The 22,107-nt window shown below is 46.5% G+C and overlaps 1 protein-coding gene across 2 annotated transcripts in view; it reads right to left on the reverse strand.

The window, feature by feature from the left end:
* Positions 1-1,670: 1,670 nt before the first annotated feature.
* Positions 1,671-22,107, reverse strand: part of LAMA3 (laminin subunit alpha 3) — a 268,035-nt gene continuing 247,598 nt past the window's right edge. For both annotated transcript variants that reach the window (XM_034996262.1, XM_034996263.1), the window contains 8 exons: positions 18,035-18,204; positions 13,474-13,657; positions 11,742-11,882; positions 6,931-7,090; positions 6,704-6,834; positions 4,364-4,457; positions 2,964-3,083; positions 1,671-2,219 (listed from right to left, as the gene is read on the reverse strand). In XM_034996262.1, coding sequence (XP_034852153.1) covers positions 2,074-2,219; positions 2,964-3,083; positions 4,364-4,457; positions 6,704-6,834; positions 6,931-7,090; positions 11,742-11,882; positions 13,474-13,657; positions 18,035-18,204 — 1,146 coding nt within the window. In that variant the 3' untranslated portion in view covers positions 1,671-2,073. The remainder of the gene's footprint in view (positions 2,220-2,963; positions 3,084-4,363; positions 4,458-6,703; positions 6,835-6,930; positions 7,091-11,741; positions 11,883-13,473; positions 13,658-18,034; positions 18,205-22,107) is intronic.

Consider the following 22,107-nt stretch of genomic DNA (forward strand, 5'->3'; position numbering starts at 1 on the left):
TCTGCCAGGGAGTGACTGTGAATGTGACAAAAGCTCAACAACCCTCGTACTGAGAAGTGAGGTCAGGAGGTGCCCTGGGAGGTGCTAAAGGAAGGCCCCCATGAAGACACGTGACTGCTTCATAGTCACGTGATGCCCCCGGAAGTGACTGTTGTCCAGATTGTTGTGCTGTGCTGTCGGTCTTCTCACAGTCCGCGTTTCTCACCCTCCCCCACCCTCCTGGACCAAAATGAAACCAACTGTGGACCTGCCACGGTCAGCGAGCCTACTGTCCCTCCGGAGCCTCCTACCTCAAGGTCAGCCCAATCCGGGAGGGACTTTGAGCCAGGAAGAAGACACCAGTGATAATATTTGTATGGCACTTTACGGTTTACAAAGAATTTCCACGACGGTTCAGTTGAGGAGCTGTAAACATTCCTTTCAGAGAACACGCACGTACAGTCTGGGAAGGGGCACGCCGAGGGCTGTTTCCTTAACTGTAATTCCATCTGTGACATCCTCGGCTGCCTTCTGGTGGCAGGGATGACACTCGGATAAGGCAGAGGGACAGCTGGTCTTCAAGCTACTACCAAAGGGAAGGAAAACCGGTGGTGTCAGTGGATTCGCTGTCCCTTTCTAACGAACCTAGGAAGTGCTAATGAATAATCAGCACTAATAAATCACTTTCAGTTAGATTAACACCAGGAAGCCGGAAGAGAGAACCACCCATTTAGTGTAGCTGGTGCCAAGGCAGGTAAAATGGAGGCTCTTCATGCAGACTCAGTGTCTGGGTGGTGATCGCCTGATGAAGTTTTCACTGGGAAGTCAAATGTTTTCAGAAAACACCTAACTTAAGGTCGTGCAATTCAATGTCTGAGTCAGCACAGCAACCCTAACGCCCACCAGCCAGCCTCTGTTGAATGCCCTCTGTGATGGGGAACTTGCTACCTCCCCAGGAGAATATTCCACAGTTGCGTAGGTATGGTAGCTAGAAACCACGCCCGCAGGCCTGCAGTGTGAAGAGCACGGGGTTGAAGGGAGTGTGGCTCCATTTCAGAGGGGGGAGGGCAAGGAGCAACAAGGATACCATATAGGATTACTATGTCCAAATTTCAGAATTACTATTTTTCCTCTGAGGGGCAAATACCATGGAGAAGACACAAAAATGCTTACATAATCTTCTTCATTAGGAAGAGTGGTGCTGGGTAATAATAGTGGTCTAGTGCATGGCTCATTATTTTGTCGGTAAAACCAGAAGCAAGTCCTCCTTCTTATATGTTAGCTTGTCATGCAAAGCTCTAATTATAGGATGTATAGCCATCTCAGCTCCCTCCTAGACAGTCTTTGCCCTCAAGGAATTGATAATCATAATTGAGACTTGGTTGGTAGCAGACTGTACGTGGGAAACCAAAGGGAAATAGAGGTTCATTAATTCGGTTTGTTAGTTATTTACTATTTTATGAATATTGTGTGTCTCCCCAGTAGGACTGCATATTCCCTCAGGGTAGGAATTACTTTTTCTGCCTGATTGTGTGTCCAACATTGAGCACACACGGTACCTTGCCAGTATGTGCGTAACGATCACCTGCAGAAAACTGTGTTGTAGGTGGCCCACTGGACACATGCGGAGGAATTAGTACAATTAACAACGCCCATCGAGCCATTGGCTTAATGCTAATAAAACATCATCATTTAAAGAGTACACTGCCTTTATTTAACCCCATAAGTTATAACCCCTTAACACATGTACAGTTTTTGTGTTTTTAAAGTGCTTTAAAAGATATTTATTTTTTTTTAACAGGTGGAAGATAATGTTCTTTAAAAGACATTTCATTTTTAGTGGGAAAGGAGATTACCAAAAGCGTGTAACAATTTGTTCATCATCTTCAAGAAATGGGATTTCTATATAAAATACACATAGAGCACTGAGTGCCAAGATGATGAGTATGGGTGGTCAGAATTCAAAATGAGACTTGCTAGCAACCCGGCCCAGAGGGTGTCTTAAGTCAAGAACGATCCTGCGGGGAGAGAGAGAGGTGTGTTGGGGAACTGGGCTCTTGGAGGTGACTTCCCTTGCTGTGTGATGGGTTTGAGTTAGTGGTCAGGACAGCCATTCAGACTGACAGTCCCCTGGGTGCCCACGGCTTCTGTGACAGGGACGGGAACGTGGTTCACTTGAACATTCTTCAGACAGCCAAAAAATGATTTCCACACCGGGAGCTTCAGTGTCTTCAAACCAGCTTCAAGAGAAAAGAAGAGGCATTCAGTGGATAATTCATACTGTCAAGTGAATGTACCCAACTTAAAAAATAGTCTTCTTCGAGCTCAAGGGACCGAGGGTCTCAGGCCACCTGGTCACCTCCTCCTTTGAGCTGACCCCCCACACCCCAGCCTGCTGTGATAAATCAGCAACAAGGCTACTCTTCAAGTTCTTCAAAGGAGCCAATTCCACAGCCCCAATCAATAAATAATAACTCTGAACTCTTGTGCTTTTTATGGGTCATGGAAGACCCATAAAATTAACAAATCATTTGGAGGAACATAAAAGAAGGCAGAATGACAAGGCTCCTTCCAGGCAAAATTCCAGAACCTGCATGATCCTCCCATTCTGGCCCCCCAAAGCTTAACTCCCCAGCAAAACTAAACACCTAGAGAGGAGAGACCAGTTTCTCAGCCCCTTTCCTGATTCTTTGCTGATATCAGGCTTCTAGGTTAATGCAGCCTCTTAAGAGGGGCTTATAAATGATAGGCTTGGGACAGAAGCAGTAGCAGTAAGATGGCCCAGGCTAGACAATGTGCCCATTGCTAGCAATTGGGTTTTCCCATGTGTTGGAGCAAAGGGCCTCTCTGTCTCCACCATCCAGCCAACCGCTGCCCAGCTAATCACCCATGGGCAGGGGCACTGGGTTTGCTGGGTTAAGATGGACATGTTAAGAGCTGACGTGGGGCAACACAGGTGTAGAAGAAGCCAAGACGAGAGTTACCTGGGACACCTCCAATGTGTAGTGGCTCAGGATTGCTGGCAGGTGGCAAGGGGAGCCGTCCAGCTGTGTAGCTATTCTCTGCGTCCAGCTCCAGGTGTAGGATGTGTTGTTTTATGGTGACTGGGGGAAAAGGAAGCTCGTCAGGTCGGTCCCCCGAGGAGAGCCCTGCCCAATGTTTCATGTCTAAGCTAGGGTGTCACCACGGGCTTCTGCTCAACTCACTCCCATGAGAGCGCTGTTGGTAGGAATTCGGCCAACCTAGACTCAAATGCAACTCATTTCTCCACACCAAGTGGTATTTAGGTGTTCCACATATATTACAGAACTTAATCCTTAAAATGAATCTGTGAGGAAGATAGGATTCCTCTTCTTTCCCAGAGAATACACTATGACTCTCAAGCATTGAGGAGCCTGACAAGACAGCTTGGTTGTAAGTTGAATGAGTTGGGAATTCCGACCCTCCGCTCCAGAGGCCATGTTTATTTCATGCGATCTTAGCTTCTTTCCAGGGAGACGCTGACTTCTAAAAACGGAGCCGCTTTTGACCCTCCAAATAAAATTCCTCCAATATTAACAATTGTAACTAATCGCCATGGAGTTAGCATTCCAATTAGACAGGGAGAGACTAGCTTTTTTATAAAAGGTATTTTAGCCAATGTGGTTTAATGTATCTCCAAACTAACGTGCCCAGGTTATTCATAAAACAGCAGATTCGGTTTGGGAGGCTATGCCTGTTCTCCACTCAGTGGTGTATCTACATCGCTTGCTGTAATATTAAATAGTGGTTGAAAAAAATAGCCCAACAATGAACTTCAACAATAGTAAGAGCAAATACTTACTGGGCACTTACTACATATTGGACCCTGCTGCGCACTTTACATACATTATCCCATTTGATTTTCACCCCGGGAGGTGGACGCTACTTTTCCCTCCATTGTGCAGAGAAGGAAACTGAAGATAAAGAGCAATTAAGTGGCTTGCCCAAGGTCACTCAGGTATGGGCTGGAACTGAGATTTGACCTTTGTTCATTTTGATTTCAGAGCCAAAATCTAAATCATAAGGTTACACTGCCTTGAAAACAAACAGAGCTTATCAGTTTTCTGAGCTAAAAAAGAAAGAAAGAAAGAGAGAGAGAGAGAAAGAAAAGAAAAAAGGAAAGGAAAGGAAAGAAAAAAGAAAATCCTCTGTAGGCGACGGAGGACGGGCTGCAGCAACCCCGAATGGCAGGGGTACAGCTGGGGCTGACAATGGACATGTTCTCACCGTTGTTAACCCACCGGGGCTGAGCCTGGTCAGACACTAATGGATAGAGGAGCTGAGGCTGCCTCTGGGACATTCAAGTCCAGAAGGAAAGGGAGACTGTTTCAGCGGGTGAACAACAGGCCACCGGACATCGTACCTGTCACGGAGTGCCACCGTCCGTCACACAGAGACCGCTTTGGTGTCACCGATGTCAAGATCCCACCTGCCTCACTGTCCACAGAGGCCGTGACCTGGAACACGCGTGCATTTTCCCTTCAGAAGGGCTGGTAGAGCCAACTTCCCTGGCTTCTTCCCTTCCCGACCCCTCCCACCGCGCCAGCCCCGAAGCACTTTAGACATAAGCCCCCTCCCATACCAGGTGACCATACGGGGGGCCAGTGTTTGCAAGAATCTCTCTGCTGCATCCCTCCTAGGCAAGCAAGCTGCAAACCCAGGGCCCAGCCTGAAGTTGTTGCCAAAGGCCATGAGCCCTGTCCTCCCAATCCCAACCCCTCCCCTGTCAGGCTGAGCTCAGAGGGCACTGACGAGCACTGAAGACCCTCCTCAGCTATTAATACGTGACGGTGGCTCTGTTTAGAAGGATGTGAGATTTGGAAGGCAAAAATGCTGGCTGAGGCGCACACCGTGCTGCAAGGCCCAGACAATTATAAGAATTCCATGAATGCATGCCTTACACAGGGGTCTTGTTCAAGGCATTTAGTGAGCTCATGGATGGCATTTGACTGGACCCGCAGCAGGGGTCCGGCACTCATGCTAGGGTGTAGAATTCAGCATGCCCACTCTCTGGGCCAGGGCCAAGGGCTGAAGCAAGGTGAACGAATGCGAGGACAAAAACAAGCGAGCTGGTAACTAATTTGCATTAATTTGCATGTAGCTAGCCGGTTTGGCCAAATCTCAGGCAGTTTTCCAGCTAAACAATGTTACTGCCGTTATGAAGGTCATCAGGTCTCGATTTTTGTGTGCGTGATTGTTTCCTCTCCAGAAGCCCTCCTGGAGCCCCTCCCGTCCCCTGAAAAGCCAGCCTTCTCTCCAGGCCAGCAAGCTGCTCCTGCCTCTGGCCTGAGGCCTTGCTCAGACTTAAAGGCTGCATCTCAAATACAAAGAGTTCTAGGAGTTTGGGCCCTTTTATCTTCTTCTGGGAGTTTTCTCCTCACCGTTAATAAGCTGTGGAAGGGTAGAGGTGAAGGAAAACTGTTTATTATGGCTAAACAGAAAAACACAGGCCCAGAATGGAGCCACTCAAGGCAATTCATCAAACCAGTGCTGAAGACCTAACCTAAGTAACGTCTCAACCTCCCCTAGAAACGTAGTCTTAATAGATCAGTCAGGAATTTTCTGAACAGCACCCATGACATTGTAATCTGTCACATGGGCCTTCTCCAGCACCATGCCCCCAACCCCACCCTGAAAGTTAGGTGAGGTAATCCACCTACTAAGACCCCCTGCCCTTCCCCTAATGGAAGGTGACCTTGCCTGGAAGAATCCTTTCTTTTCCTTTTCTAATGACTTCCTTGCCCCACCCTCATTCCTATAAAACCCTTCCATTTTGTACAACTCAGAGCCCTCCTCTACTTGCTAAATGGGATGCTGCCTGATTCATGACTCGATTAATAACTAATAACGTCAACGAGATCTTTGAATTCACTCAGTTGAATTTTTTCTCTTTAACATTATCATGATTTGCTCTTTGCCTTGAGGCCTTCCTGGAAGGATTTGGTTTTTAAAAGAGGTTTTGAAAAGGAAAGAGATAGGACTCCAGTGGTGAGAGTAGGGTATTGACCAGGCCCATGAGGGATGGGCAGGAGGCCACAGAAGGCTACACTGAAAGAGAATCCCATGCCAAGCCAAAGGAAGCCTGGGGAGCAGACCAAGGGCCCAGCCTGGCTGCAGAGACCAGAGATGCTGGTGGGTGGTATAGGGACCGTAAGGGAAATCTGAAACTGACTCAGTAGACACCAAGCCATGGGCATAGACCTGGTGTAGACAGCTGTTGGGCATAGACCTGGTGTAGACAGCTGTTGAGAACAAATATCCCACAACTCCTGGCACTGCCCTTATGAATAAAAGTAGAGATGTGACAAGGGTGAGGGGGAAGAGAGAAAAATGAACATTTATTGAGTATATGACAGTCCTATTCTCTTGACAAAAGCCCTAAGATATAAGCATTATCATCCACATTTTAAAGATAAAGAAAGTGAGTCTGAAGTAGGTTAAGTAGCTTCCCTAGGGTCATATAACTAAGTGGTGCAGGTAGAATTCAGCCCGGCTTGTTTGAGTTTTCCCAGTTTTAAAGATGATGAACAGGAAACATGATGACCAACTGACTTGCTAAAGGAAAACAGTAAGTTAGCCCTGAAATCAGGTCTCTTAAAACAAGATGGGATCCCACTCTCTCACAACGCCCCCTGCTGTGGTCTCCGGGAATGAAGGTGGTTCTAACGGAAACCCACAGACCTTGTCATCACACGGTACGCACCTTTCCGGCCTCCATATAAACACATAAGTGCCTCCCCGGCTGACTCCCGACGTGTATTAGGATGCCAGTGAGGCTTCTTGGGCGAATGCTGAAGACCAGCTTAAATTCGGGCCCCAACAGCACAGAGTTAGCTTTTAAAAGAAAAAAAAATTAGAACATCATAATTCAAGAAAAAGGACCGAGTTCTTCAGACTCCAAGACATAAACTCTTCCAAACTGCCCCTTACCTAGGATGACGTGACCTCCTTCCCGGGAGAAATAAATGCCTTTCTCCAAAGAGCCACCCACGCAGGGGGACACACCAACGCTCACAGAAGGGGTGTCCAGGGGTTTCAGATCCAACTGAAAGTTCCTCAGGCATCCCACAAAGCTGTTTTGGGGGAGGCTCTGCAACCAAGCGGAAGAGAAAGCAAACTGCATTAAGCCACACCTCCCAGACACACTGGGGCAGCCAAGGTTAAGGGCAGGGCAGTTGTCTGCAAAAGGGGGCAGGTAGGGGGATTCAACCATCCTGCCCGAGACAGGTGGGCCTGACGGTTGTATTTGGCTCCCTGCCCACACTGCCAAGAAAAACCTGCATACCAGATGTCCGGTGGGTGGCTGAAGTTTGAGGGGGCCACCAAACCAAGTGGTGTGTGTGCAGAGGGCAGGGGCGGTGGAGGCTGCTGGCCAGTGCTGGTCAGGGACCTGACCCTGGTCCGCACAGACGGGGCTGTAACGGGAAATTTCCGCCTTACGGTGTACTTAGCTCACCGTCTCTTTGCAGGTACAAACCACTTCTGAAGTTTTCATGAGCCTATGTGATTGCTTAATGCAGGGCAGCTGACTGAAAAAGAGGCCAAAACATTCCAAAAATAATAAAGTGTAAAAAAGCTTCCTATATTGTTGGGCTCAGTGCACCACCAACAAATCACGAATGCTGTGGAGTTAAAATAAGACACAATGCACAGCATCGGGGGCATGCGTGGAGCACCTACAGGTAGCCTGGAACAAGGTCTCCTCACTTAGGGCCCAAGGATGCACCTCTGGGGATTCTGTGATCCCTTAAATTATATACCTATGTTCTCTGTATGTGCATTTTTCTGGGAAGAAAGACTGTAACTTTTAAGAAACTTTCAAAAAAAAAAAAAATGAAAGAATCACTGAATAAAATCCTTAAACTCCCTTCCAGAATAAATGCTTTTAGGACCCTGGAATCCTACACAACAGATACAGTATATGATAATTTTAAAACATGGTGATATTAGAGACGCATATTATCAACAATAAACTACCAACTGGACTCGGTGATGAAATTTTTAGTTTCTTAAGATTTACCATCTAATACAATGAAGAGCCTGTATCCGAAACCAAGCTCAGACTGTCCAGGGAAGGTCATCACCTAACACTGGATCCCTAATGGCAGACTGCAGGTTTTGGTTTCAGAGGCAGATGCTGATTGGATGTTGCCTGCCCTCTGAAAGGATATGGAGGAGAGTAGTCCATGGTTTGCACCCTCAAGGGGGAGGAATGCTGCAAAAAGAAGCTTGGTTTATAAGAGTGATGTATATGGAGTACTATGGGTTGTCCTGTATATTATGATGCTGAGTGTGACTTATTCAGGTCAAAAGAATACCCATATTGTGCTCTTGAATAGCTACCCCACCCTGTGATTTCTCTGAGAGGGAAATAGGTATAGAGGTTACAGAAAAGCAAACATTAACATTGAGGATTCTCTTTGGCAATTAATGTTATCTATTATATATGTATTATACCATATATCACATAGATATTACACTATATTATATAATATTCATTACATATAATACATATGTATTATGTACAGTATTAATATATACTGATTATATATAACTATATTATATATTTTATATATATGTATATTATATGTATAATATAAAATAAAGCAAAACAATACTTTCTGACTTGCTGGGGCTTTGGCCCAAACCCCAGTGCAAAACTCAGGTGGGCCAGGCTGAGCCTATGCCCAGGCTGAGACATAGCGGCCAAGGCTAGGTCAGCCTGACCGCCTAGAATCCAAGTTGGCTGAAATTTCCTCTTCTAATTGTGTCCATTCCAGGCCCAGATTTGAGTCTTGGCTCTTCCTCCCTCACTGCAAGCAAACATCACAGCAGGACGGGCCAGCAGCCCCGAGGAAAGGGGCAAGAGGGGCTGAGCGTGGGGCAGCACATTCAGGCGAGGGCGGTCCTAGGCCTGAACTGTCGACAGGACCATCTTCCTTCACTGTGTGGGAGCGAAAGGCAAATCAGGGAGAAGACAGACAGCTGCGTGTGGTGCCCCATGTAAGGCAGGTGAGGTGGGGGCTCTGCTGGCATCGGAGGAGAGAGGAGGGACAGGGCACTCACGGAGCCCAGCCTCGGAGCCATGGCCACATCGAAACCTTGGCACTTTCCTAAGTTTGGTTCTTGAGATAATTTTATTTCAGACACCAAATAACATTAAAACACATATTCACTTATTAAGTTAGTCCTTTTTCACTTCCCTTTCTAACTTTCTGATTAAGACAAGGAACACATTCTAGTTTTGCGTTAATATGTCTTAAATGCCACTTATAATTACCTAATATAAGGATCACTTGTCAAACTCTTTTTTTTCTCCAAATGGAGTATAGGCATATTATCTGACCAGACTTTAATAACACTGTTTTGTTTACATATATTTATATTTATGGTTACCTACTCTTTATGATAAAAAATACTGGGTTTCCATTTATGCGGAGACAAAAACATCCTTTAAAAATAAACTTAAATTTGGGGCGCCTGGGTGGCTCAGTTGATTAAGTGTCCCACTGTTGACTTCGGCTAGGTCATGATCTCAGGGTTGTGAGATCGAGCCCTGCCTCTGGCTCTGTGCTGGGCGTGGAGCCTGCTGAAGATCCTCTCTCTGCCCCTCTCCCCCCAACAAGCACATGCAAAAACAAACAAAACAAAACAAAACAACCCAACAAAACAAAACAAAAACAACAAAACTTAGTGAGTTGACCAAGAGCAAGCTATTAAGTAATTTTTTTACCTGTGTTTGGCAAAGATGATGAAGGTGACACAAATTGCTAAAGTTTGGAAAACAATCTTAAACAAAAATCGCCATCTACAACCTAAAACCTATGTTTCTGCATTCCCTGGAAGAGAAACTAACAGATTCCTATCTATAAAGCCATGGAGAAGCCCTAGATTCATTCCTCCAGGCCTGTGTGTCAAGCTGAACCTTAAAAGTGAAGGGTTGGGGGGGGTTCCTGGGTGGCTCAGTGGGTTAAGCGTCTGCCTTCCCAGGGTCCTGGGATCGAGCCCCACATCAGGCTCCCTGCTCAGCGGGGAGCCTGTTTCTCCCTCTCCATCTCCTTCTGCCTGCCACCCCCACCGCTTGTGCTCTCTCTCTTGCTATCTCTATGTCAAATAAATAAATAAAATCTTAAAAAAAAAAAAAGTGAAGGGTTAGGAATGGGGATTATTCTCTGTGGGCTTTGGGACATTAATTAGGTATTTTAAAAAATTATTTAAAATATTTCAGATTCTTGAATATCTTGTATCTTATATAATTATAATGATTATATATTAAAATGTTTTTAATTGAGATATAATTGACACATAACATTATTTTCAGGTACACAACATAGTGATTCTCTCTCTCTCTCTCTACATATATATATATTTATGTATAATGTATATAGTGGTATGATTACCACAATAAGTCTAGTTAACATCCATTGCTACACATAGTTACAAATCTTTTTCTTCTTGTGATGAGAACTTTTATGATTTACTATCTTAGCAACTTTCAAATATGTAATACAGTATTATTAACTATGGTCACCATGTTGTACATTATATCCCCAGGACTTAATTATTTTATAACTGAAGTTTGTACCTTTTGACCACCTTCATAATTACATCATAAGGTGAATTATTTTTATTTTTATTTTTATTTTATTTTTATTTTTTTTAAAGATTTTATTTATTTATCTGAGACAGAGAGAATGAGAGAGACAGAGAGCACATGAGAGGGGGGAGGGTCAGAGGGAGAAGCAGGCTCCCTGCGGAGCAGGGAGCCCGATGCGGGACTCGATCCAGGGACTCCAGGATCATGACCTGAGCCAAAGGCAGTCGCTTAACCAACTGAGCCACTCAGGCGCCCCGTGAATTATTTTTATATATGGTTTTAAAACGTAACTATTTTCTTTTGCACCAAATGCTCACCATGCTAAGTGTACTTACCGTCCATCACCAAAGTTATTACAATATTATTGACCATGAACCTGCTGTACTTTTCATCCCCATGACTTATTTATTTTACAACTGGAAGTTTGATCTCTTAATCCCTTTCTCCTATTTGGCCCATCCCCACCTCCCCTTCTGCCGACCACCAGTTTGTTCTCTGTATTTATGAGTCTGTTTCTTTTTTGCTTGTTTGTTCATGTTTTGTTTTTTAGATTCTACGTATCAGTGAAATCATATGGTATTTGTCTGATTTATTTCATTTGGCAAGATAGCCTCTAGGTCCAGCTCTGTTGTTACGAATGGCAGATTTCATTCTTTTTTATGGCTGAGTAATATTCCTCTGTGTGTGTGTGTGTGTGTGTGTGTGTGTGTGTGTGTATCACATCTTCTTTATCCATTCATCTATCAGTGGACATTTGGGTTGCTTTCATATCTTGGCTATTGTGAATAATGCTATAATAAATGTAGGGGTGTATATTTCTTTTTGAATTAGTGTCTTTCTTCATTTTCTTTGGGTAAATACTCATCAGTAGAATTACTGGATTGTATGGAATTCCTATTCTTAATTTTCTGAGGAACCTCCATCCTGTTTTCCAGAGTGGCTGCAGCAGTCTGCATTCCCACCAATGGTGCACGAGGGTCCCTTTCCCCCACATCCTCACCAACACTCGTTATTTCTTGTCTTTTTGATAACAGCCATTCTGACAGGGGTGAGGTGAGATCTCGTTATGCTTTAGATTTGCATTTGTCTCATGATTAGTGATGCTGAGCATCTTTCCATGTGTTGATGAAGCATAACTACTTACCTTTGGCTTCCCTGAGGGAGATGATCCCAGGTAAACTGGTGCTCTGAGGCTGATGGTGGTATTTCCAGGCAAACTTCCCTCCTGGGCCCTCAGACCATCCAGAACCAAGTGCCCCTTCTCTCCATCTTGCCCAAACACCACCTTAAGAGTAAAGAAAATATATTAATCGTGTTTTACCTCTGACAATTGGTGATGTATTTTATTACTGGTCACTGGACATTTTTTAAAACAATGTTTTTCTGTTTCTTTAAGGAGCTTTAAAAGATCAGAAATTTTTCCCCTAGTATTGTCATCATCATCACCATTTTGTGAGATTATGTTAGATATTGAAGACAGTAAGCTAAAAAAGTGAGCTTTATAAGGAGGATTCCTTGGTGCGCCTGGGTGGCTCAGTTGGTTGAATGTCGGACTCTGGTTTTCAGCTCAGGTCATGATCTCAGGGTCCTGGGATCGAGCCCCACTTTGGGCTCCATGCTCAGTGTGGAGTCTGCTTGTCCCTCTCCCTCCCCCTCTCCTCCTTCCTCCCTCATGTTCTCTCTCTCTCATATAAATGGATAAAATATTAAAAAATAAAAAATAAAAGTCCTTCGGCAGGGCTCCTGGAGCAAGGGGCCATGGCTACTTCTTCTACTAACAAGGGAGGACACATTTTCAACTCTTTGCTAAAAGTCAAGATCCCTGGGCTCTAGGGTGGACTCCTCCATCTCATGGCTATGAGACCGTTCACTAATGCCTCCCCAACTTATACTCCCAGCTGTGACCTCTGGCCTTTACTATCTAGAATAGTGGGCTTGAATGTCTGACAGGCCACTCAACCCTAGGAGGTTCACAGCAGAACCCTGGCTCTTCCCCAGCTCTAAATTGCTCCTTCCCTGGCCACACGCCCCTTCTCCCCATTTTCTGTGTCTCAGTAGCAGTCCCTCTGCCGTCCCAATGGCTGGCCCCAAACCACAGGACTTGATACGGACCCCTCTTTCTCTCACGCTCTACATGCGACCCCTCAGCGAACCCTCTCGGTTTTGGAGAACATGCTAGACAGTTTACTTCTGTGCATGTTCCCCGCGGCCTCTTGAAGCGAAGGCAGCGGCGTCCATCTGGCCACTCGTACCCCCATTTCATCTCTTCAGCTAAAGACAGCTTTGAAAATATCCATCTGTTCATGCAATGCTCCTTATTTAGTTGAAGATTCTTCCGAAGCTTTAGAGACACTCAGAATAAAATCCGAGTCCTCACCTTGGCTTCAATGCTCCTATGATCTGGGCCCTGCCTGTCCCCTGAATCCCAGCTCTTATCCTGTATCTCTTGCAATCTGGGATGCCTTCAGGCAAGATCTGGAAAGCTAGGGATGTGGGTCTTTAATTAGGCTTGTGTTATGCAGAAGGCATTCTGGGCTCAGAGAGGGGTCCCAGAGACCTGGACAGTGTCTTGACGGAGAGAAACGGTCCAGGCAGCAGGGGTGGGAGGGGAAGGGGACAGAACCCAGGGAGGCATGGCGGGGACTGAAGAAGCAGTGAATAGAGCCCATCTTGGCACCGAGACATCCACGCACGACCTCCTTGCCCGGTGTGCGGAGCGATCTCCGCTGCCAAGGTGCTGGGGTGCTCGGTGCCTCTGGACACACAAGCTCGGCCAGTGTTGGGCTCCGCGGCAGGCAGGAGGCTGCGACCCCTCTCCAGGTTAGTTGGGGGGACTCCGCGGCAGTGGCAGCTTCTCACGCAGCCCCGGCTCTCACCGTGTGCCACTGCCCATCGTTGCACTTCTCTTTGCTTTTGAGCCTCAGCTTCTTCCCACCTGCCCCCAAGGCAAAGACGAGCCGTCCCTTGGAGAGGTACAGGGCCATGTAGGAGTTCTGAGAGCCCCAGTAGAACACGAGGCCTCTGGGGGAAGCCGTCCGCATGTCCACAGCAAAACGTGACCTGTCAGGAAAAGAAAGCAACAGGCAAAGAAGGACAATAGAGGGTTTTAGTGTTTTTAGTGTTTTTCTGAGTCCCTGAAGCCGGAAGAAAGGGTGAGGCACAGACACCCCAACCCCCGTTATTCAAATGAATAAACTAAGGCATGTACTGATTCAATGACCTATCTCTTTGGGAATTTTTTTTTTTTAAGATTTTTATTTATTTATTTAACAGAGATAGAGAGAGAGCACAAGTAGGCAGAGCGGCAGACAGAGGGAGAGGGAGAAGCAGGCTCTCTGCTGAGCAGGGAGCCCGATGCGGGACTCGATCCCAGGACCCTGGGATCATGACCTGAGCTGAAGGCAGCTGCTTAACTGACTGAGCCACTCAGGCGCCCCTCTTTGGGAATTTTTAAAAGCTATTAGAGTCCAGCTATTAAACGTTGTGCATATGATTTTCTTACACTATTGGGGAATAATGAGGAAGCTCTATGGCACACTTAGCTGCTGGTGTAAGTGCTGGTACATGGTACGAAAGAAGGTGCCTTACTGTTTAAAAAACATCTACATTTTAAAAAGTCATGGCAAAGTATATACATAACATAAAATTTGCCATTTTAACCTTTTTAAAGTGTATAGTAGGGTTAAGTACACGCACATTGTTGTGCATCCAGTCTCCAGAACTCTTCCCACTTTGCAAAACAGAAATTCTGTACGCATCAGACAACACCTCTGCATTCCCTGTCCCCCAGCCCGCCGTGTCCACCATTCTCCTTCCTGTCTCTCTGAATTTGATTACTCTAGGTCCCTCATATAAGTGCAATTATATAGTATTCGCCTGTCCGTGACTAACGGCTTATTTCACTTAGCAGCCTGTATCTTTTTAACCCAGTGAATATGCATTCTATTTTGTACACATGCAAGGAGAGGAAAGTTCTAAGGGGAAGTGTGTTGGGGCGGGGGGTGCAAATGGAATAACAAGGATTTGATTTAAGCATCAGGTAAGCATTTTCTTTCTGCAAGACACAGGCAGAGGCAGAAAAGTACAGATCTACCTTCTCCCACCCGCTTTTATGTTTCTTGGACCTTAATTAAGACCCCACTGATGATGGAACAGGAATTAAGCGAGCACCATGCAGTGAAAGAAGAAAATGAAAGTAATACTCCTTTGCATGGTGGTTACATGTCATTTGCACATCGGGCTAAACAAGATTTACTTTGCATGGGAATTTACATTCACTCCTTTACCCAGCCACCTGTGCATCCAACAAATATTTAAGGAGGGTGCAGCATGCGTAAGGCTCTGTGGTGAGCCCTGGGAATGCAGTGATGGATGTTTCACTCTCGAGCTGTTTCTGGTGCACAGGTGCATTGACAAGGGTGCCTAAAAGGACAGCGTGCAAAGGTGGTGGGGGACCCAGGTATCAGCAGGCTGTCATCACCCACTCCTTGGGTGACAGAGGCAGAACCCAGGTCTCTCCTGTTTAAAGCTGCATCCCCAGGGGGTGCCTCATACACAGCAGGCACTCGACAAATAGCTGAGTTGAATTAAGTAGTTAATTGAATAGTTGAATTAAATGGTAAATGGAAAACTTGGAGCAGAATCAGGAAATGAAAGAGAAAATGGCACTGTTATTTCTCTTTGCTTTTTAATATCGTGAGGCTGAGCAAACACTGAGAAAGTTGAATCTTTTAGATTAGGGAGTTTCCTTGAGGGTGATGTTCTTCAAAACGAAAGGGAAATCTATATATGTTAAATTAAACCAACCAGATGGTGACACCGCTCAATATTTCTCTTGGTGTAGCTGTGTGCGGAGGCTCGGAGAATGAGGGTTAGCCAATTTAAGGAGGCTATTCGAACTTGCTACAGAATTAAAGTACTTTACATATGTGGGCTTGGTGATCAGGCTTGACATTTGCTTTCCAGAGTTATTTCTTAAAGCAGCTTTCTTTCATAAAAGGCTAACTGACTAACACCCAAAAAAGACGCCAGTAGATTCAAATCCCAGCACATGATACAGCAGCTCAGACTCTTCATTGCTGGTGGATGGGAGAATAAGGCAGAGAGTGAAGTGGCATTTTTATACATTCACCAAAAGGATAAAATAGTGGTGCAGCATTTTAAAGGAGAGGGAACGAATTGCTAGAATATAAATTAGAATGAAGGGCGCCTGGGTGGCTCAGTTGGTTAAGCGACTGCCTTCGGCTCAGGTCATGATCCTGGAGTCCCGGGATCGAGTCCCGCATTGGGCTCCCTGCTCAGCGGGGAGTCTGCTTCTCCCTCTGACCCTCCCCCCTCTCATGTGCTCTCTCTCTCTCATTCTCTCTCTCAAATAAATAAATAAAATCTAAAAAAATAAAAAAATAAAAATAAATTAGAATGAAAACAACGGAATAGCCCATATTCTGGACTTGCCTCATCCTGAAAATATACTCCGGTGGCTACAATATTTGAGACTTCAATAATTTAAAAATTATATCTACTAGTGATTGCTTTTTACCCCTTCCCCGTTAAAATGTTCCTTTTCCCATTTATTATGTATACGTTAGTGCTGCAAGGGAAGGTGCTGGGGCTGAATCATCAGAAGAAGCCAGAGAACTCACCACACTGAGTGTGCTCTGAGAGGAGATGCGAGACAGGAAGGGGCTTTGCGGGGCGGGGGGAGGGCAGCGCTGGTGGGGGAGCGCCAGAGCCCAGGCAGCAGGGCGGGGAGGCTGGGCAGCATCTACACAGAGGCTTGGTCTTGACCAAGAGCACGGTGATGGGGAGTGGGCCTTCCTCCCAAGAGGTAGCCCCGGGAAGGACAAATAACTGAGGGGGACCTCACTTCTCAGTCTCCCTTGGCAAATCAGGGATCCCCAGCCTTTCGGTGGCACAAATGGAGATGGGGGGCTGCTGGCATAGGGTTCTCCTTCTGAATGCTACCCTTCCCTTTTCCGGTCTTCACATCTGCCTGTGAATCGTGCACTTGGCTTATTGAGTGGGCCTCCCAGGGCCAGCTCCTTGCAAGCTACTGCATCCCTCCCTGCAGGGAAAGCATTATCAGCTCCATTTAACTGATGAGAAAACTGAGGTTCAAAGAGGTGTAGCAACTTGTGAAAACACTGATGATGTCAAGTTCATGGAGAGAAAGCTGAGGCTTAGAAAAGTTGAACAACAGCCTGTGGTATCCATCGACTTGCTGCTCCCAACCCCCTTGGAGTGAACCGGCTGCAGGGACACCGTGGGTGGCAGCCCCCAGCCCCCAGCCCCCGTGCCCTCAGATCTGCAGTGGCCTATGGGGGACTCCCAGCCAAGGACTGAGCTCAACAGCAAAACTAGAGCCAGGCCATTGATGCCCAACATTGGACTCTTCTAAGGGGTGACCTTTGCTTGCAGTGCCCCATTGTTCACAGGTGCCGGGCCCCAGTCTCAGCAGAAGGCTCTTCCCACCAGCCCCTGGGCCTCCACCTTTATCTCCCACAGGAACAACTCAGCTCTTGCAACATCTAGTCCTATCTTCACGTCTGCATCCCAGAAGACCGATCTGGCAAATGGCCTGAGGTCACACAGCCAGCAAGTGGCTGAGTGGGGATTGAAAGCTTGGTCTTTTTTTTTTTTTTTTTTTTAAGATTTTTTATTTATTTATTCATGAGAGACAGAGAGAGAGAGAGAGGCAGAGGCAGAGGGAGAAGCAGGCTCCTAAGGAGCAGGGAGCCCGATGTGGGACTCGATCCCAGGACTCTGGGATCATGACCTGAGCCAAAGGCAGACGCTTAACCATCTGAGCCACCCAGGCGCCCTGAAAGCTTGGTCTTAAAGCCAGGCCATTTCGACCCTGGGGAATTCTTCTGTACATAAATCATAAAGGAATTTTGGCACCTTGCTATTTATGTCTCCATATCACATGAAAATGACAAGCCTTGTTTCCCTACTTTTTTTTCTGACATAATTAATATCTCTGTTTACTCCCTCCTCCCCAGAAAAGAGGCAACTTGTTAGCACAAGAAGTCCAAAAGTGCTCTCTAAAAATGATCTATCTGGCACTGAGTCTACTTACAAGAATTATTTTTCTCTGACTATAGAATGTAGAGAAGAAAGGTGATTTATCATAGAAATAAATAGCAGCTTTGAAAGGAAGTATCAGTCATATTTTTAGAACGCCGTCAATTCTACACCAGAGCAGAGCGGATTGTTTTAGCCTCTGAGCAGCGCACGCGTGCTTTCCGGCGGCGGGGACGGAGCGCACTTGGGGCAGTCACGCGCCGTGTCCTGTGCAGGCCAGCACCTCTTTCCACAAAAGTGGTGTTGCCACTTCATTAGTGACAGGTGCATGGTGTCCTGCCGGCCGGCCTGCTCTGGGATACAATTGTGGAGTCAGGTTCTGAGTCGGTGTGGGGGCAGGAATATTCAAAATACCTGGGTTTCACCAACTCCTGGGGAATCGTGAATAGCAAGTGGCTGGTGGGCCTGTCCCCAAACCTGAGGGCTCCCTGACTGGCCTGGGCCCGGGGAGGTGGTAGGCAAGACTGGGCCTCTCGCCACATGTCCATGCTCCGTGGGAAGGCCACCGGTGTGTCCTGCAATGGCTGCAAGGCAGAGAAGCACAAACTTAGAACAGCTCATTATCAGGGGAAAGAGTATAGAATACTTACCTTGCTAAGAGCCTTGCTCAGTTTTTACTTCGATCCTAGGAGATTAATTCAATAGAGATGAATTCATCCTTGGGGAGGATGCACCTTCTTCCCATCTGACACAAGTCTGGTCTCTTTCCTGACAGCTGCCGCACCTGGGCCAGTGGGTATCCAGAGGCCCCCCCCCCCCCAACACACACACCATGGAGCTGTGGAATAATCATAGTGTCTCTTGAGAGAGCCGGCACTGGGCCCGCAGCCTGAGCCTGCACCGCCTAGTCCCCGGGCCATGCAGCCACCAACCCGCCACCTCTCCTGGAGCCATTCACTTGGGTTTCTGCAGCAGGGCAGTGCAAAAACAGAGAGCAGGAACCAGAAGGGGTGTGTACGGCAGGGCGGGTGTGTGTGTGTGTTGGTGGGGGACCCCAGCCTGTCTCAACTTTAATTAGAATTGATCCACACACAGAAGTGTGTCCTGAGCTTAGACAATGTGTTGAACTTTTGAACAGAACAAAGTTTTAATGCTGAAAAACAACTGTAATAAATATAAAGTAGGACTAGAAAAAATGTTGTTAGAAACTGAGACTCTCCAGCCATTCCTCCCTTTTTCTCGGCTAAGAAGAACCCAGATTTTGATCCTGCGTCCACGACTCCCACAAGACCAGAGCTCAGCTGGGATCTCTATTTGTCGAAGGGAAGAGTGGGGATTCGTTGTGCCAGGGAATGGATGAGAGAGGAAGAGGTGACCTCCCTCTTGGCCAATGAGCCTGGAGGGGACATAGGGGGCGGGGCCTCTGAGAAATAATATCTTTACTAATAAAGTCAAGCTGATCCGTGGTTCTAGTGCTGGGCATCGTCCCCTGAGTATATGAAGCTCTGAACTACGCAGGGTGGAGCTGAGGTGAGCTTAGACCGGCCAGGCCTTAAGCCTACCTGTCCTCAAGCTGTCCATTATGTGACTTTATAGATCCTCTTATTGTTTAAGTCATTTTACACTTGGAGCTAATAACTAAAGGCTCACCAACAAATTTAAATTCCTTCAAGATCAGGTTTTCCTCCCAGACCCAATTCCTGGATAGGGTGCTCAGAATGGAAACCTGATACCAGTTATTTAAAACATTCTGTGCTTACACATTGCTGAGTGGAGATGAGCAATCATGCCCACCAGAAATTTAGATGAATTGCTTAAAACCACTTCAAATCCAGCCAAACCTGGATGCTGGTGGAGCTTCCTGCCTGGGGCTCGCAAGAGTGGGGCCTTACTCCCTCCCTGAAAGATTCTTCTTTGTGTATCAAGAGCAGTAACATCAAGATGAGCAGATTTCACAAATAACTTTTGTCACCAGCTCTTCCTTCTCATAATGGCTCCCACGTCTTCCGGGGCATCCAGGCCCTACATCCTGGCCATGGTGGACACCCACCTCCCTTGCCTCTTCCCCGAGTTAGCTTCCGTGTCCTCCTTTATCTCTGTGACACGATTGCCACTCCTTCCTTTTCAGTCCTAGTCCCTCTGCCCTGAAAGTCAGGCTCCTGATTCTCTTGTCTGGACTTTGTAGTACTTTGCCAGTTTGACTCCTTGTCTCTAGAACTTTCCCTCACCAAACCATCCCACAGGCTCCTGCCAGTTTATTTATTAACATGGCTTAAAGCAGGCCTTTCAATGGCTTCACGCTGACTATAGAAAAATATCAAAATTATGTCAGGCCATCCTATGCCTGATGAGGCTCAAATGTGGAATTCTGAGTTGACCTTGTCACTCTCCTTTCTCCACCCAATTTCCCCTGTTCACCAAGCTTTCCAAGCCTATAGAAGCCACAGGATGTAGTCTGAAGAGAACACCTGAGATCTACAGCCCTAAGTTTGAATTCTGAGTCTACCATTTACTGACTGGGTGCTCTTGGGCAAGTTGTTGTTTTTGTTTTTGTTTTTTTTAAGCCTCTCTGAGACTCAGTTCCCTACCTATAGAGTTGGTAGTTTATTCTGCTCTCCGAGGGGTGTGGTGAGAACTGAGAGAGCCTGCAAACTACTGAAGATCAGAGAGAATGCATGGAAAGGGTCTTGTACCTGAGCTGCACCCAACATCCCGCCTCTGGGCTTTGGGCTTCTGCTCACGCAACAGCGACACTCACTTGTCTAAATCCAACCCATCCTCCAGGCCCAGCTCCTGTGTCACCTCCTGATCTCTGGGGCAGGCAAACTCCTGCCACCCCAGGCCTGTTGCATGTTTTGTGCCTTTCACTTAGGTTATGAGGGTATATAATGATCACAGCTGATGCTTACCATGTGCCAGGTACTTGGCTACATGTTTTGTGTTTATTACCCTCATTTAACTCTCACAACACCACTACAAGATATTACTTTATATATCCTCATTATGTTGCAGGAAATAGACCCACAGAGAGGTTATATAATCACTCAAGGTCACACACCTAGTAGGCCTGATGCAAACCCAGTAAGTCTGACCCCAAAGTCTAGTCCTTCACCACGAAGTTTTGTGGCTTGTTTGCTTTCTTTCTGGCAGTGAGCTTTTGGAGGCAGAATCAATGTCTTATTCCACGTAATCTGGGGGCTTGCACAGAACAGGGGTACAATTAAATACAGTGTGTTCATGGCGGCTCCCACATGGATAACTCCAGCCCCCGCGCCCGCCATCCACTGAGGCCCACTCAGCGACTTCTGACAGGCCCCCACCAGCTTTCTCCCTGTAGATGTCCTGCGGGCACCTGTCACTCAATATAAAACACGCTCCATTCAGTCTCTTCCTCTAAATACTTGTCCTTCTCCTATCTCCATGAACGGCACCTCCATCCGTCCAATAACCTGGACTAGATGCTTTGGAATTGTATTAACTCCTGCCTCTCCCTTACCACCCACATTCAATTATTATCTGGGTCCTGTACATTCTGTCTTCTAAATAGCTTTGAATCCATTTCTTTCTCTCCATCTCTACCATCGCTGTGTTAGTCTCTCCGTAACTTTCAGCCTTCTGATGAAAAAAGTGAATTCATGTGATTTCATTCCTGAAGGAGCCGTCCTAAAGATGTTCTTCTCGTAACAGTAAAATGACTCCCCTCTATGAACTATATTTCTTCTTAATAGCGTAGAACATTTCTGATTATGTGCTCTCTATTCAACTCCTCCAAATCACTGCTGCAGGGAAAATATCGGCAGGCAAGTGGCATGGGGTTGACGGTGAGCGAAAAGTGTGCTGAACAGAAGCACGCTGCTTTTAAGAGGGCACAGGCTGTGGGAGGAGGCTGTCTGGCTTTGAATTCCAACTCCACCTTCTATCTGTGGGAGCTTGGGCAAATTGCTGACCTTTCTACACTGCAGCATCTTGTTCTGTAACATGTGGCTGGTCATATACTCGCTTGCTATTATTACTTTAGTATGGTGATACGAAAGTACAGAAGGATAGCAATACTACTTCCTTCACAAGGTTACTTGTCGATTTAGTAAGAAAAGCCACTTAAAGAGCTTAGCGCAATAGCTAGCACGTAGGAGGTGCTCAGCCTTATCCATTAATTGTTTTAATTGTAACCTCCAGGCATGGGGAGGTCAGACTGTTGACCTCGGGCACAGCAAGGAATTCCTTAAGTCCTAACCCTGTGTCCAATTCATTATGATGCTTCTGCTCCTTCAAACCAGAAACTGTTCTTCCTTTCAGCCTCTCTTAGTGCTGCACATTAGGATCCCCTGGAAGCTTTATAAACTCCTGCTGCTTGGACCCACCTCAAGAGCATCTGACCTAATTGGGTGGGATGCAACCTGAGCATTAGACTTTTAAAAGCTCCCCAGCTGTTTCTAATGTGCAGTCAAGGTCAAACCACACTGGTCTTGGCAAGGCCTGGGCGCGTG

The sequence above is a fragment of the Mirounga leonina genome, unplaced genomic scaffold (assembly GCF_011800145.1).
Source record: "Mirounga leonina isolate KUSES-001 unplaced genomic scaffold, KU_Mleo_1.0 Mir_93, whole genome shotgun sequence".
NCBI lineage: Eukaryota > Metazoa > Chordata > Mammalia > Carnivora > Phocidae > Mirounga > Mirounga leonina.